This window comes from Rhamphochromis longiceps, linkage group LG1, assembly GCF_057381845.1.
Source record: "Rhamphochromis longiceps isolate RC_006_pf linkage group LG1, R_longiceps_female_GT1.1, whole genome shotgun sequence".
Classification (NCBI taxonomy): Eukaryota; Metazoa; Chordata; class Actinopteri; order Cichliformes; family Cichlidae; genus Rhamphochromis; species Rhamphochromis longiceps.
Window position 1 is genome coordinate 34,233,737 of NC_140557.1, and position 14,824 is coordinate 34,248,560.

Below are 14,824 nucleotides of genomic sequence, written 5' to 3' on the forward strand. Positions count from 1 at the left end.
TGGCAAGAAATCTGATTCTTGTTGATAAGGCTGATGGATTTCTTTCAGCCCGTTTAGTATAATCAGATAAAACAGATAAATTATTTTACTTGACACAGATTCTGGTAATTGGGTTGGATTCCATTTTAATTTCATCACTGTGCTGTTACTTGATGCCATCATAACTAAAAGCTCTCAGTTCTAACCTGATAAATGGACCAAAGTAACGGAGGAAACGCTCATTATTTTCAATTATGTTCAGTTAGTTTGAGCTGAACATAAATGTGAACGTCCCCTCTCCTTCCCTTTAGGTACTAACCTCTGTGGGATCAATAACGGCGGTTGCACTCACCTTTGCTTTGCCAAGACCAACAGTTTTGTATGCGCCTGCCCTGATGAACCAGACGGGCGACCGTGCTCCACAAGTAAGTGTTCTCTGTAATTTATCAGCCTGTACCAGTTAAAAAGTTTTAACTGAACTTTTTAACTGAAAACGGTAAAAAGTCACAAATAGGTTTTATATAGCAGAAGAACACTAAAATGGGCAGCACGGTGGCACGGTGGTTAGCACTGTTGCCGCACAGCAAGAAGGTCCTGAGTTCAATTCCACCATCAGGCCGGGGTCTTTCTGTGTGGAGTTTGCATGTTCTCCCCGTGTTTGCGTGGGTTCTCTCCGGGTACTCCGGCTTCCTCCCACCGTCCAAAGACATGCAGCTTGTGGGGATAGGTTAATTGATTAATCCAAATTGTCACTAGGAGTGAATGTGAGTGTGAATGGTTGTCTGTCCCTGTGTGTTAGCCCTGCGACAGACTGGCGACCTGTCCAGGGTGTACCCCGCCTTTCGCCCTATGACAGCTGGGATAGGCTCCAGCACCCCCCGCAACCCTGAAAAGGATAAGCGGAAGCGAATGGATGGATGGATGGATGGATGGAAGAACACTAAAATGACAAACCAAGAAATGCCCACTCAGGCCCTTGTTCCTCGTGCTTTGATCAGTTTCAGGTTACATCCCCACCTCTCCTGCCAGAGGGCCCAGCAGCACTCCTGTCCCTAACAAGATCCCTAAAGCTCCCACAGACATCCCACAGAGAGGACCCTCACTGGTCAAGTAAGTCTGTTGTGTTCATTAAATGGTTCACATTCTAGATCCAAACTGTGTTTGATCTAAATGAAATTGTCCCACTAATGAACACAGTTGTAGACTTGTCGATCTACCATGTTGGCATTTTAACTTTGGAATACAATGGATCTGTTTTGTGTACTTGTTTCTGCCTTACACATTTTTAGAATCCACAGAATCTGAAAGATTTAATGTTAATACACAGTTGTAAATATAGCAAAGTTGTTACAAATCATATGAAGTCCTCTGTGTTGCAGTCTATGGTAAATTAATATTTATTTTCCTCCTTATCGTTACAGCTGCACTGACAAGAACCTAAACATAGAGGGGTGTATGAACACTGTGGTGACAGCTCCTCACGGTCAGTACACCGAGACATTCACAAAGTCTGCCTACAGGGAAAAGAGAAAAGCTAGGCATCACTCTTTCTGCGAGATACAGTACATCCAGGTTGAGTTTACGCTTGAGCTTGGTTCAAAGACTGGCAGCTCACAAAGGCTGCTAGCATAGCTGTGCGACTAGTATAAAGTACACCTCTGAACAGGATCTTGACACAGATTATTGTTTAAGGACTCAGAACAGAAATGTAAATGTAATGTGTTTGTAGACAAAGACGGTTGTAGCTGTTGGTTAACAGCCAGCTAGCTAATGTTAAAACAGCTCTTAAGCTAGGCTAATAGTTTCTCCCCCTACTCAGAGTTGGACATCAGTAATGTTTGAATGTGGGACTTAAATAATATATCATTCGCATCAACCAAAGACCAGTTATGACTGTGAAGGTGAATAAAAATGTAAGATATAAGAACACAAAAAACGGCAATAAAGAGCTACTTTTGCTTTAAAGCTATTCAGTGATAAGCGTTGGCTATTTTTACTAAATGAAATTACTTCTCAAGACAAACATCGCAGACATACAGTTATGTCTGAAAGACTTAAAATAATATTCAATAACCATCTCAAGCTCGTTTCTCACTGGGTATTATGGGGTTAGCTGGGTTAATGACTGACCTGCAATGTTTGTGTAAAACTTTGTAGCAAATCAGTTTAAGCAAAGCCTGTTAACCACCCCTGTAATGTGTCCTGTCTGTTGTAGGAGAGGGACTTCATGTCAGCTATGTTATCGGTGGGGTTCTGACCATTCTGGCGATTCTGATCCTCATTGCTGCTTTGATCATTTACAGGTCAGTGTCCTGCACAACATTGCTTAAAAAGAATGTTTAATTACCTACATTTGACACAGAGGATAGGTAAACCTGTAAATTAAATTAAATTGTAATTGCTCTTATTGTCTTATTTTTGATCAACAGACACAAAAAGTCAAAGTTTGCTGACCCAGGAGTGAGCAATCTGACCTACAGTAACCCCTCGTACCGGACGTCCACACAAGAGGTCAAGATCGAGGCATCTCAGAAGCCTCCAATATACAACCAGCTTCGATATAAGAAAGAGGTAACGAACGGTCCGCAATCTGTGAGAAGTTGAAAAGGACACATAATGGATTTAACATGAATCCATGGTATTTGCATAGGATGATCACAGACTGTATTGTGTCTAAGCACAGAGACAAATCCCTTTACTGTTTGTCTCTGTGAATAGAATGATTGTAACATGTGACACGAGTAGGTCACAGACACCAGCGCTCATCTTCTCCTCCCCTCCTTTCTCTCCCTCACCGCAGCTCTCTCACCCCTACAACTCCCTCTCTCCCTTTATCTTTTGACCCACTTGTCCTGTGGAGAGGTAGTTACACAGCATGAAGGAGTCGTGTAATTCTAAACCGTCTCTTTGTTTTACTTCTGCCTTTCACAGCATGTCGCCTGAAAAATCTTAATGAATAACCTCCTTTTTTGGATGTAGTTTCAGAGCTCTGTGATCAGCAGCATGATGATTTTTATCCCACTGAGTGACTGTGTTGTGAAATTGACACTGAAACTGGCAACAAAGCCAAATGTGTGGGTGGATTTTGTTAAAGGTGCTACATGTATCAATAGTAACATTAAGTACACAGTGTGTCAAGCTGACAGCAGTTGTTCGGCTCATACTGTATTTCCCATAGAGCCTGCTGGTAATTTACAAGTAAAAAGGTTATTTCTTAGTAAAAAATAAATCTAAAACTAGCAGCAGCTTCCAGTATTCATCAATCTTTTTGCTTTGGAAAAGTATGCACCAACTTGTTTTTATTCTGTAAAACAGTCCAGATTTTTGTTTCTTCTAATTACGTACTTATAGCACCTTATTCTAAAAATGTATGTAGAAATGTGTAAAAAACAAAACAAAAAAAAAGCTAAATCCAGGAGCAAGCGGAGCTCCTGCAGCATGAGTTTTGTGGGTTTGAACGTGACACTTTGTTCTGGAGTGTTCTCTGACTTATCCCTGAGGTTTGTCCACCTTTTAACAGGCTGAGAGCTTTCTGCCTGATGTTAATACATTTTAATTAAAAAGAAAAAGAGCAAAGCGTTAGCATTAAAGATGAAAGAAAGAAGCATGACTTGACACATCAAAGGTGGATGATCTCTCTGAACTGCCGACGCAGAGTCAATCACTAATAGTGTTGTTGTTGTCCAGGGGGGAGTGGACGGAGGCTACACCAAGGAGAAGATCCGCATCGTGGAGGGCGTGTGCCTCCTGTCCAATGATGAGCTTTACTGGGACGACCTGAAACAGATCAAGCCGTCCCGAGGCGGGCTGCACACCTGCATGCGCACAGACACCGTGTCCCTGCAGGCCAGCAGCGCTTCGCTAGACGACGGCGAGACGGAGCAGCTCCTCCAGGAGGAGGCGTCTGAATGCTCGTCCATAACCACCCTGACCCCTTCTGCCATCACCCCGCAGCGTCACGCCCAGCACAGCCTGCCCGACACCGGCTGGGTCTCCGTACGCAAGCCCTCCACCGAGAGCGAAGTGTGAAGGAGGCCCTCTGTGCTTTATCTTGACCATCATTACCTAATATACACATGCAGTCACCTGTATTTAGAGCTGGTACAAACACACAAAGATGAATAGGTACAGAACACAGTAACAGCTGCATATGTAAACTAATGGTACATATCAACCTGGTTAGACACAACTAAGCTACAAAACACACATGTCCTGTCTTTAAAATTGGGGCTCCGTCCTACTTGTCCACACGTGCAGTGCAGTATTCTCAGTGCTGCTGCCTCGAGGCAAAAATGGAGCGTGCTGGAATAAGAAAAACAAAGGACTCTGGGGAGGAAGTGAACAGAGAGACACAAGCGTTAACGTGGAACCTTTTTTTTCTTTTTTCTTTTAAGGATACAGACTCTCAGTGCGACGCTTCTCTGTATACCACTTCACCTTTCTTTTTCTTTGTTTTTCATCCTGGACGGAGCTAAAGCAACATACCCCCCGGACGACGTAACCACAGAGTTCCCTCTAATGCCACTCATGTCTTTATGAACTATATTTATGAACATGTTTGTGGGTTTTTTTGTTGTTTTTTTTAATTTGTAGAGTGGGTTTGCTGACTTTCAGAGAATGATGAGTGCGCTAAGCTAGAAGTTTTATTTTTGTGCAGCAGCACCTGTTTTTTTTCTTTTTTAATTAATTTTATTTTTCAAGAGTTGTATTTATGACAGTGCCAAAGGGTGGGGCTTCAGAGTCTCCATGCTTCTTTCTCCATTTCACACTTCAACAGAGATTTATTCTCATTCTGGGATGTTTGTTTCCTCTGACTTGCCCCCCCTCAACCTCACCGGTGTGGGAGACCTCAGTGTTGGCATCTGCTTCTTTACAGCCTCCAAGGGATTAAACTAGAAATGACTGTAGCAGGTTCTCTCAGTTGGCTGCAGGAGGCCCTCCATTTTCTGTTTAAAGTTATACTTCAGTTATCGCTGATCCTCGGGCAGAGCGGAAGTCACCTCGATGAAGTAACAGCCTAAGTGCCAAATGTTGAATTCTTTTTCCCACTTCAGCTGTATATTTATTTCTCCTCAGATGCACATGCACATGGCATTTTCTCACTTATATACTCCACAGATAAAGCTGGTGAGCGATGCAGATACTTGTAAGGTTGTATGAATCCAGGTATTAAACGTATGTCTGTTTTTTTCTGTCCAAAAACACCGGGGGTTTCTCTGAAACCACTTTATTTCATCGGTCTTTCCAAAAGAAAAGAATTTGCTTTCTAAGTAGGTGATTAGTTTTTTTGTGTTTTTATTTTTGTTTTTTTCCCCCATTGCTGATGTGCTTGCGAAACACATTTTTGTAACCAGTGTGTGTAATATCCACTCACCTTCTCCACTAATATGAGATTCATTCTTACTCTGCTTGATAACTGATAGCAAGTAACAATAACAGAAATATTAGATGAACAAGTCATGAGTAACAAACGTTTTCGATTTTTAGATCACCACAAATAACAGTGTGAAGCAAGTCTTGCCTCTCAGCAGCCATCTTTGAACATTTATTTTGAAGACTCTATGTAAATGTATCTGGAAAAACCCTCGTCCTTAACTTCTATGTTCATATGGCCATAAAAAGCCATGTGAACAGATTTTTGATGAAGATCTGACTGGAAAAACGTTGGTTAACTTTGTTCTGTTATCTGCTTCTGACTGCTGACACGATCAGCGTGTCTGCTGCTGTTGCTGCTCGTTCAGATTATGAATACAGCAAAATAAAAGATTTTTAACAAGGTATCTTACCCACACCTTATACGCCTGTGGGGGCGTGCACCTTTACCATGTTCATGGGTCAGTGCTTACGAGATGATTGGCTAAGTCTGGCTCTTTGGGGGCAGACGCAGCACTGCTGCCATCTTTAGCATTTCAAAATTAGCCCATAGATTTGTGGCCAGTGTTATATAACGTTTCTAGTTTGAATTAAGTTTTCTTACTTCCTCAAAGTTCCACTTTTCACTTTCTATTAGCAACCAAGCTTCAGAGGCAAAGATATATTTTTAAAAAAAATTAAAAAATCTTGGCACATACAACCAGAAGTATCTGCTCGGCCAGAAACACTTGGAAGTAAATGAGAAAATTTGTGCTTTTGGTCGTTTGAGTTTAATTCCATCATATCGGATTCTGTGAGGTGCGCTCACAGTGTCTGCCACAGCACAGTGCAACAAAAGGGGTAACTTTATGCACGCTGTGTGTTGAAACATTTATCAGACAGCTTACTGAGAAGTGAATTTAATGGCTATCTCGCATTGTTTTATTTTTAGCGCCCCATTCTGCCTGTCGATTGTGGCGCAAATGAAAATACTATATTGCTATATGGACAAATATATCTTTGACACATTATAGAATTGTGTATTTTGAAGTATCTGCTACAAGCTCAGCAACATGCTGATCTGCTGCTAGACGAAGCACTGAGGCCAATGAGAGAGGGGCTTGGCAGCTACATGACTACAGTCTCTGATGGTTGGTCGAAGGCAGGCCTACAGAGCATCATAGCGACCCAGGATCCAGTAATCCACACTCACAGTCCCTCCAACTCTGCTGCAGGAATGCTAAAACTGTACAGATTTTATCACGCGGATATAAGCAAACATTTTTGTTGATACTGGGCTGAGTTGTATAGTCTTTTGTACAAAGGGATTTCATGACCGTTTTTAGACTTGTATTAATTTTACTCACTGGAAAAGAACAATGTTTTTGGGTTTTTTTGTTTTTTGTTTTGTTTTTGCTGGATTATTTTAACCACTGTGTTCCCAAGCCTTGTAAATGATAGGGAAGATGCCAGTTATTTAATAGTGCTCTTTTATCTTATGAAATACTGGTCACGTATAGCTGTTGTAAAGTTAACAAAAAGAGATATTTATGATTTTCGTTTTCGTTGTCACTTGATGTGTAAATATGAAAAGACTGTATATGTATGGCAGTACTAACAAGCTGTGTTGTGTGATATAGTGAATTATCCCTTTGCTATCTTTTAATATAAAATTGCATTTGCATTTCAATGAAACCTTCGTCTCACTCGTCTGTGCGCTCGTTGCTTTTAGACAAACGTGTTTCCTCGTCTGACATGTAGCAATGAAAAGGGATGCTAAAATCTTCAGGTGCTAATTCAGATATTGTTGTTACAATAGGAGGGGAGATTTAATCATGTGGTTTGGGGGGATCTTGTCAAAACAGATTTGTGAGGAGAAGTTGGGTCAGAATTTGATCTGCCATGAGTCTGATTGGCAGCAGCTTCACATTTCAGTATGACAATGATTCCAAACACACTGCCAATGCAGTAAAAGCATAATTGATAATACATACAGTGGACTGGTAAATAGTGTTTTTTCTAATCTAATTGAGCACAAATGCTTTCAAAGCATGCAGGATCATGTTGACAGAGAGTGGAACAAGGTACAGCCAACATATAACGAAAAGGTTTTAAAGTCCTTCAAGAAGCCAGGCGATCCTAAAGAAATGAGAAGTAAGCTTGCCTAAGAGTTCAGGCTGTGATGAAGCAAAGGTGGACATACTGGCTTTCAAACTCGTTAGAATTGTTTCACCTCTGGTTTCCCTATGGAAACCCTATGTTCAAACCCAGGACTTTCTCACGGTGAGGCAACAGTTCTAACTGTTATTTATATAATTTATTGGACATTTTTGTAACAAAATATAAATAAATAGCAGTCATCTTATACAACACCATCATCCTTTCAAGCCTATAATTTTATCAGGAATCAGTATGGTGGATAGATCTTCACCCATTCTTGAGCTTTCATTACATTAGTATTCAGTATAAAAGATGCAGGATGTATAAATGTTACAAATTACAACCAATGTGCAGTATCACTGAGGATCAATGGCGTTTTTGCACTTGTTTTGCAGAGGAGCATGCAGCAAACTCATATGTGTAACCATTCAGTAAACATTTATGTAGAAGACACACGCACAAAACTTTAGCGCCATTTAGTGCTCAGGTTTTTCTTGCACTGTTGTTCATCGACGTTGTCTGGGCTTCTTCTTCTTTTTAGTTTAATAGCGGTTGGTAAACCAGCTTAGTGGTGCATTACCGCCACCTGCTGCACTGGAGTGTGGCTCCTCCAATAAATGCCCACACCTTTTCCGGCTTTTAGGCCAATTAGCGACGCGCCCTGCGTGAACACGGGGTTTGAAATATGCAGAGACTCGGCTAAGCTAGACGAGAAAGAGAGTTCATCTGATTTTGTAAGTTTTATTCGGGTGTTTTTGTGACATTTTTTGTAGTTTGATGGGAGGCACAGTGATAAATTACTTTTTTTTAAAATTTGAAATGTTTCACTTGTGACAGTCACTTAGGTTTTAACCGAATGCTAGACGCTAACGTTGCTAAACAGCTAGTGGTAAAGCTAACTCTGCTTAAAAGAATTAGATTTATTTAACCTTACGTTAACCAGCGTTACTGTTTGTAACACAATCCACCACCCGGGCTTGAATCCAAGTTAACTTGCATTTTGAACCTTTTCCATTCTCTATCATCTAAATGATTGACCATTTTTTGTGCCTGCTAAACTCAAGGTTCTGCACTACTTCCTGTCACACACACAAGACCCATGTCAGCGGCTATGGCGAATGATACCAGTTTTGGCTGGCTTCGGCAAGCGCATACGATACAGAGAAGATTAGCATGGCCCCTGCGCAAGGATGACACGCGAATGATACCGCGTGGATGACGACGTGGAATATGGACACAAATCCCAGTAAGATGACTGTGCCGATTATCTAGTGGTTGGGTTGCTGGGTCCCCAGTTCGATTGTGTGCTGCACAAAACAAACACTGCATGTTAAAGTGGAAGCGGTGCTGGGTGTGGGAGTGATGAGTTGCACTAATCAGCTGGGGTGTCGAGTTGACTGCTTCAGTCTGATCCAACCTGAGGACACGCAATGTGCACAGGGGCCATCTGACCCAACCCTGCTCCTCTATACACATGTGTTGTATGCTTCTTTCAAGTTAAAACGCACACACACATAGAAACAACTGGCCACATAGCAAAAAGCTTACAGCTCTCTGCAGGTTGTCCCAGGCATCCTGGAGCACTTATTGCCATTGTGTGAATTCTGTCTCTTCATGTAATGACTCGTTTTGAGGTCAGACCTCAGTCCTGCTTTAATAATTCCACATTTGACTGTCTGTGTTTATTTTCCCATGTGCTGGATAATGAAATCTATGGGTTTTGTATGGAGCCACAGTCATGCAGCATTTGGCATGCACTGTAAACCCTGACAGAAGACTGTAGGGCTAGGTGATGAGACTTCATGCAGTACTACATTAAATATACTCTTTAATTTACAAATGTCATTGTTTATTAGCAGGTGTGATCACCCTAGAAAGCATTATGTAAACTTGATATCTATTTTACATAATGCTGATGATGCCATACTCTAAAAAAGTCACATTTTCAGAACAAAATCATGGTTTAATAAAGTCCGTATTAATGTCACCTGTCATATTAACTCAATTTTTTTAAATTTTTTTTATTTATTTATTTTTTTGGACAAGGCAACAGATGCTGTGGTGTAGATGTCATGGAAGGTCCTCTTCCCCCTCTCCAAGGCAGAACTTCGAGCTCCATGACCTGATGACACGAGCTCCTTCATTCTTTAAGGTCTGTGTCTGAATGTCATCTGTTTGCTGAGCTATTGGAATGATTTTCTCTTGTTTCCAAAGGGCATGCTGTCATTTTAGTCAACTGCGTAGTTTCTTTAAATCAGTCATGTTTTATGAGAAACATGGCATCTGGTATAACATTTTAAAAAAGTATTAGCCCTGTACTCTGATTGGTTTGTCATAGATTATGTTTACCTGTTTTTTTTGGCTTTATTTGCTTTTACAAATTTCTTTCATCATACGTGTCCTATGGTCAGCTGAGCTTTTTTAGTGATGCCAGTTAATACAGCTGTTCACCATGAAATGAACCAGGTAAACTCACTTTTTATTTTTTCTCACGTGGGGTTGTGACAGTGATGAGTTGCACTATTAGTCAGGCTGGTGATTGCAGTGGCACAGCCAGCCTGTCCTGACAAGCTGTGGTGACACCTCAAGGTGCACAGGGGCCATCTGAGTCATTTCCCCACCTGACAGGAAAAAAAATAGTGGCTGGCTCCTTAAGGTGTTTTCTCACTTGATTTTCTTTCTCCTTTTTTGTTTTGTTTGTTTGTTTGTTTCCTTATTTTCCCAGTCTTAAAATTGGACAGCTTATGCTTACATGGGATGACCCAAATATATTCTGCCAGCAAAAGTAGGTGGAGGAAGAAGGACCCCAAAACTGGTGAGCACAAACGGCATAAATCATACATCTTTTATAGATGTGAAATTTACAGTGGATTATCATATTTTAAAAACGTGCATGTGTTGTTATTTAACAAATGTAATCAAAAAGACAAATGGTGATTCAGTCTTGCTGCAATAAAAGTGTGTACAGTTGTGGTCACACATTTACAGAATGGGGTTGTTTTTGGCCATTTTTCAGAGAATATGAGCACCGTCACCCCTTTAAGTTTCTCTTCATATGAGCACCTATTGGAAGAAAGCTGTCCTGATTCCTGCCATAATGTCATCATGTGTTGTGTTATATGTAGTGCCGACGTAGGACAGTTTTCCAATCTCATTGTACTATGTTTGACTGTGCAATGACAATAAAGCGTTATCTTATCATTGGTTCTACTATTAAAGTTTTCTGTCCTTTCTCCTTTCCTCGTCTCTGCAGGCAGCTTAATATCAGAACACTGTCAGCCCTACAGCAGCAGACACTGCAGTCACTGGTACAGCTCTTTGTGGACCTTCACTAGTTGTGCACATCACCAGTCACTGAGCTGCTGCAGAATGACCTACATTGACCCGATGTTACCCAATGCTGGAAAACAATTTCCAGTAGTGAATTCTCGAAGGATCCAAACCTCTTCCTTCTTATTTGATGATTGAAACATCAGCTTGCAGCCTCGTGCACAGGTGAAATATTATTATTATTATTATTATTATTATTATTATTATTATCATCATCATCATTTTTTTAAAAATGTATCTCATGACTGATGAACAGGAAAACTTAAGTAGTTCTCTACTTGTTGTCTTGCTATTGTCTCATCTGTTAGGCTTTGCCAATACGTTGCTCTACAGAGGCCAGTTTTTACTTACTAAAGTGTTTTTCTTTCTGTTAGCGAGGAATCGGACAAGATTTTGCATCAGAAGAAATATCCAAAGTGGTGGGGAGCATCATGACCAGCCTTGGAAGATCTGTGTTATTGGCTTAAATTGAACATTTTCCTTCACTCTTACCACAGCAACAACCATCCAGGCAAATACTGTAATAAAATGGCACAAACTTGTATCATATTTCTCGCAGTTCTGATTTTGGGGTCATAACATCCAGCTCTCAAATAGCTGAATTAAAGCAGCAGAGGGTTCATTAATCACTTTTGCTGAAAGTGTTTTGCAGAAGTGACAGCAACTGGACTCCTAAGAACGATTACAGTTTCAGTGAATGCCTTGCATCATCAGAGGCTTCAGCTCATTTTAAATATCTGCTTGTTCTATTGTTTTGTCATCGAGCAGGGTTAGAAGCTTGTTTGCCTGGCACTATGATGTGTATGTATTATTGTAGGGTCTACCTTACAATATAAAGTGGCTTGAGGTGACTGTTGTGATTTGGTGCCAGATAAATAACTTTGAATTGAATTAATCTGTATTCAGATATTTATGTACCCAGAAAACGGAGAAAGTAACTGTATAGTTGTAACATTGAAGATTCTCTGCAACATCTGTGCAGGAAGCAAACTTGAGATGGTTGGTGTTAAACTCAACAATATCCTGCTGTTCACCCGGTTAGCTGTAACTATACTGATAATGAAATCACTGGTGTATTTTTACACCTTTAGATACTGATTTACACTGTCTCTGCAGGTTTGGTGTATCTGTAGAGTATCAGTGGTTTACACATGGATTTCTTTTGAATAAACCATAATTGCTAACAGACATATGTAATGTAGGTATTTGGCACCAGTACAGATCATCTTACTGTGATATCAACCAGATATGAATAGATTATAGAGAACTGGCTTCTTTATTTACACGGAATTGAAAGGGGGGGGGGGGGGGGGGGGTAAAGATGGGACCACATTCAGGTTGGCTCAATCTTCACTTTAAGAAAAAGGGGGGGAAAAATGAATATAAATATATAAAAAAAGATGTGCTCCTGGTATTAAATTACAAATGTGTACATCCTCTCAGTATCACATTCCTATCTGTTGTTTTTGTTTGGTTTTCAGTCAATACAGAAATATGAAATGACAACATGACCTAAATAAACTAAATTCAGACATGTGACAAGTTGCTGTTCTCCATGGTTTCCCATCTCTGCTGTATAGTAGAATTTTAACCACCAGGTGGCAGTTGAATATCAGTGATCACCTCCAGTCTGTTGCCTATAATGAGGTAACACATTTTACTGGACTAATTAGTGCCTCAAAACTGCACACACTGATAACTCCTGCGGCATCGTTTTTCATCCGTATCCTGTGGTGCACACGCCATGTAGGATTCTGTGGAAATGAACTTCACAATCGCTCTCGCACAAACGTGTTTTAACATTGTTTTAATGTAAATGTGTAAGACTGCCATTACCTCAACTGTATTGCTACACTTTAAACACTTCTAGCTTTTAAAGTAAAAAGTTTAACAATTTAAAGTGCAAAACAGATGAATTCAAATGTTTTGGGGGATACATATGTAATCAAATATATTTTGAACATACTGACCTGGTATTTGCTCAGTTTGAACACGAATGATTTTAAGTGTTTGGATGTCGCACTACATGTCATCCATTCATTTTTAAAAAAAATAAATAAATAAATATTGTAACTTTGAAGCTATTGAAATGATTGGCTCAACCTTCCACTATGCTACAGTCACATTAAGAAAAACAGTGGTCAGGATTACTGAAAAAGAAAATGTATCAATTTGTGATTGAATGGGTTTAAACTGGCAGTTACATGGAATTTAATAAATCTGTTGCTGTCTGCATACACAGAATTTCACATCGGCTACTTACACCACCACTCAAATTCCTCTTTGTGACATGGTTGCTGAAGGGCAGTGATTTAACTGCAATATTACACAGGTACTCTGCAACTTGTTTTCAGAATACAACCAGCTGGCATCCTCTATTCTATTCTACTCCTCTATTGCAAAGAGATTGCAGATTGATTGATTGCAAAATCTGTATCCATAAATTAGATGGCAATTATTTGTAAACCTTCACCAATCGGAGAGTGACTGAGTCAGCCCAAGTCAGGCTGTGATTGTTTGGAAGCAGATTGCCTCCGACACGGTGATCTGTGTAATTGTCATGTATTTAAATGTGCAAGCATGGAATTCCTTGTAACTGGTCACTAATTCCAATCATTGGAATCTCCTTGCAGCCACCTCCTTCCTAGTTGCAAGGAAGTTGTCTTATATTTGCTGTAGTGTGACTGAGCCATTAGTTATGATGCCTTGAGGCCCAGGCTGCTGAGAGATCTCCTTTGATGTACTGAGCTCTTCTCCTTCACACCCGTCTTTTTCATTCCTGCTCACTCTTCATCCCTCTCTTCTTCCTCATCTACTAAGTGGATGTGGTAAATGGCTGCTATCCCTGACCCTGGCTCTGCAAGAAGTTTCTTCCTGTTAAAGTGACCATTTTTCTCCCCACTTTCACCTCATATAGGCTCATTGAATGGCTTGGGTCTGTAGAGTACAATATATAAAGTACCTTTAGATGACTATTCAGGGGAATCAGCAGTACATAAACTGAATAAGATTAAACTGGATTTTTATCATTTTAAGCAAATCAGACTAATGGGTCAGTTTATAACCCTTCTATGCCACCCACTGAGAAATCTCAAAGGACAGATATTTAGGTTGCTTTAGCCTGACAGTTGCTTTGCAAACAACGTCCACCCCAGCACCTTTCCATGCTATGCATGACTTGATTGATATCATGAATGTTGTCAAGGTCTGTTTTGTATGAGGTACGGAATTTTTACTACTCTCACTGCCAGTGAGTTTCTGTGCATGAACAGGGAGCTCTCAGAACAGAGCTGGCAAATATAAACCACTGCAGCTGAGGAACAGACAATCTGTGTTCTTACTGACAGATTTATTGTTGAGATTCACATTGCCTGTTTCACTGCATATGTATATTTAAAAATCAAAAAAAAGAATCAGTGCTTTCACACATTCCCACGGGGGTTTAAAATATAATTTTTTCCTCCTGCTATCTTGCATCACCTTTCCCTGTGACTCAGAGCGGTGATTGACAGCAGCGAGGGGAGCGATCATAGATGGCTGAATGACTAGTCTGTGGTACCAGAGGCAGGGCTTCTTTTGCTTTTAACTACCCACAGGGGAGTTGAGGAACATCCAGCTTCTCACAGATGTTTCCAGAGTTTTGGTTAGAGGGAGAAGTCCAAGACTTCAGAGGGAGAGGGGTACAACTCTTAAGAGATAAACAGGTTTGTGTAGCCTGAGGAGGCCATCCTGTGAGTGCGGAGGTCCGGAGGGAACTAACTCTGTCACAGTCCTCAGAGGACATTTTTACAGGATGCTTTGTAGATGTGAGATAAAAGGAAGGGATTATATTGTAAGTTGAAATCATTTTTTGCTAATGATGCCATAATCTTTTGTTCTGGCACTGATAATCTCAGATCCCAGGCTTCAGTGTGCACATAAATATGTACACATTGTTGTCACATGCTACACCAACACATGTTTATTAGTAGGAGGTAGTTTTTCCTTCCCCCTCACTGAGTCA

The 14,824-nt window shown here is 40.5% G+C and overlaps 1 protein-coding gene, 1 long non-coding RNA gene, 2 other non-coding genes and 1 pseudogene across 6 annotated transcripts in view; all 5 read left to right on the forward strand.

The window, feature by feature from the left end:
- Positions 1–4,743, forward strand: part of lrp4 (low density lipoprotein receptor-related protein 4) — a 109,761-nt gene extending 105,018 nt beyond the window's left edge. For 2 of the 3 annotated variants that reach the window (XM_085407672.1, XM_085407681.1), the window contains exons 33-38: positions 291–404; positions 978–1,089; positions 1,401–1,462; positions 2,195–2,282; positions 2,409–2,550; positions 3,667–4,743. In XM_085407672.1, the coding sequence (XP_085263798.1) occupies positions 291–404; positions 978–1,089; positions 1,401–1,462; positions 2,195–2,282; positions 2,409–2,550; positions 3,667–4,008 (860 nt within the window). In that variant the 3' untranslated portion in view covers positions 4,009–4,743. Of the gene's footprint in view, positions 1–290; positions 405–977; positions 1,090–1,400; positions 1,463–2,194; positions 2,283–2,408; positions 2,551–2,779; positions 2,842–3,666 lie in introns of all 3 variants that reach the window. The other variant, XM_085407689.1, reaches the window with a different exon arrangement.
- A 3,390-nt stretch (positions 4,744–8,133) lies between these two features.
- Positions 8,134–12,901, forward strand: LOC146679068 (uncharacterized). The gene is made up of 6 exons (XR_014911822.1): positions 8,134–8,225; positions 8,556–8,737; positions 9,538–9,643; positions 10,217–10,306; positions 10,745–10,986; positions 11,196–12,901. It is a non-coding gene; the product is annotated as an uncharacterized LOC146679068 (long non-coding RNA).
- LOC146679069 (U6 spliceosomal RNA) lies at positions 8,616–8,708 on the forward strand (annotated as a pseudogene).
- LOC146679070 (small nucleolar RNA SNORD67) lies at positions 8,844–8,948 on the forward strand. Its single transcript, XR_014912678.1, has one exon. It is a non-coding gene; the product is annotated as a small nucleolar RNA SNORD67 (small nucleolar RNA).
- LOC146679071 (small nucleolar RNA SNORD67) lies at positions 9,992–10,105 on the forward strand. The gene has a single exon (XR_014912680.1). It is a non-coding gene; the product is annotated as a small nucleolar RNA SNORD67 (small nucleolar RNA).
- Positions 12,902–14,824: the final 1,923 nt, after the last annotated feature.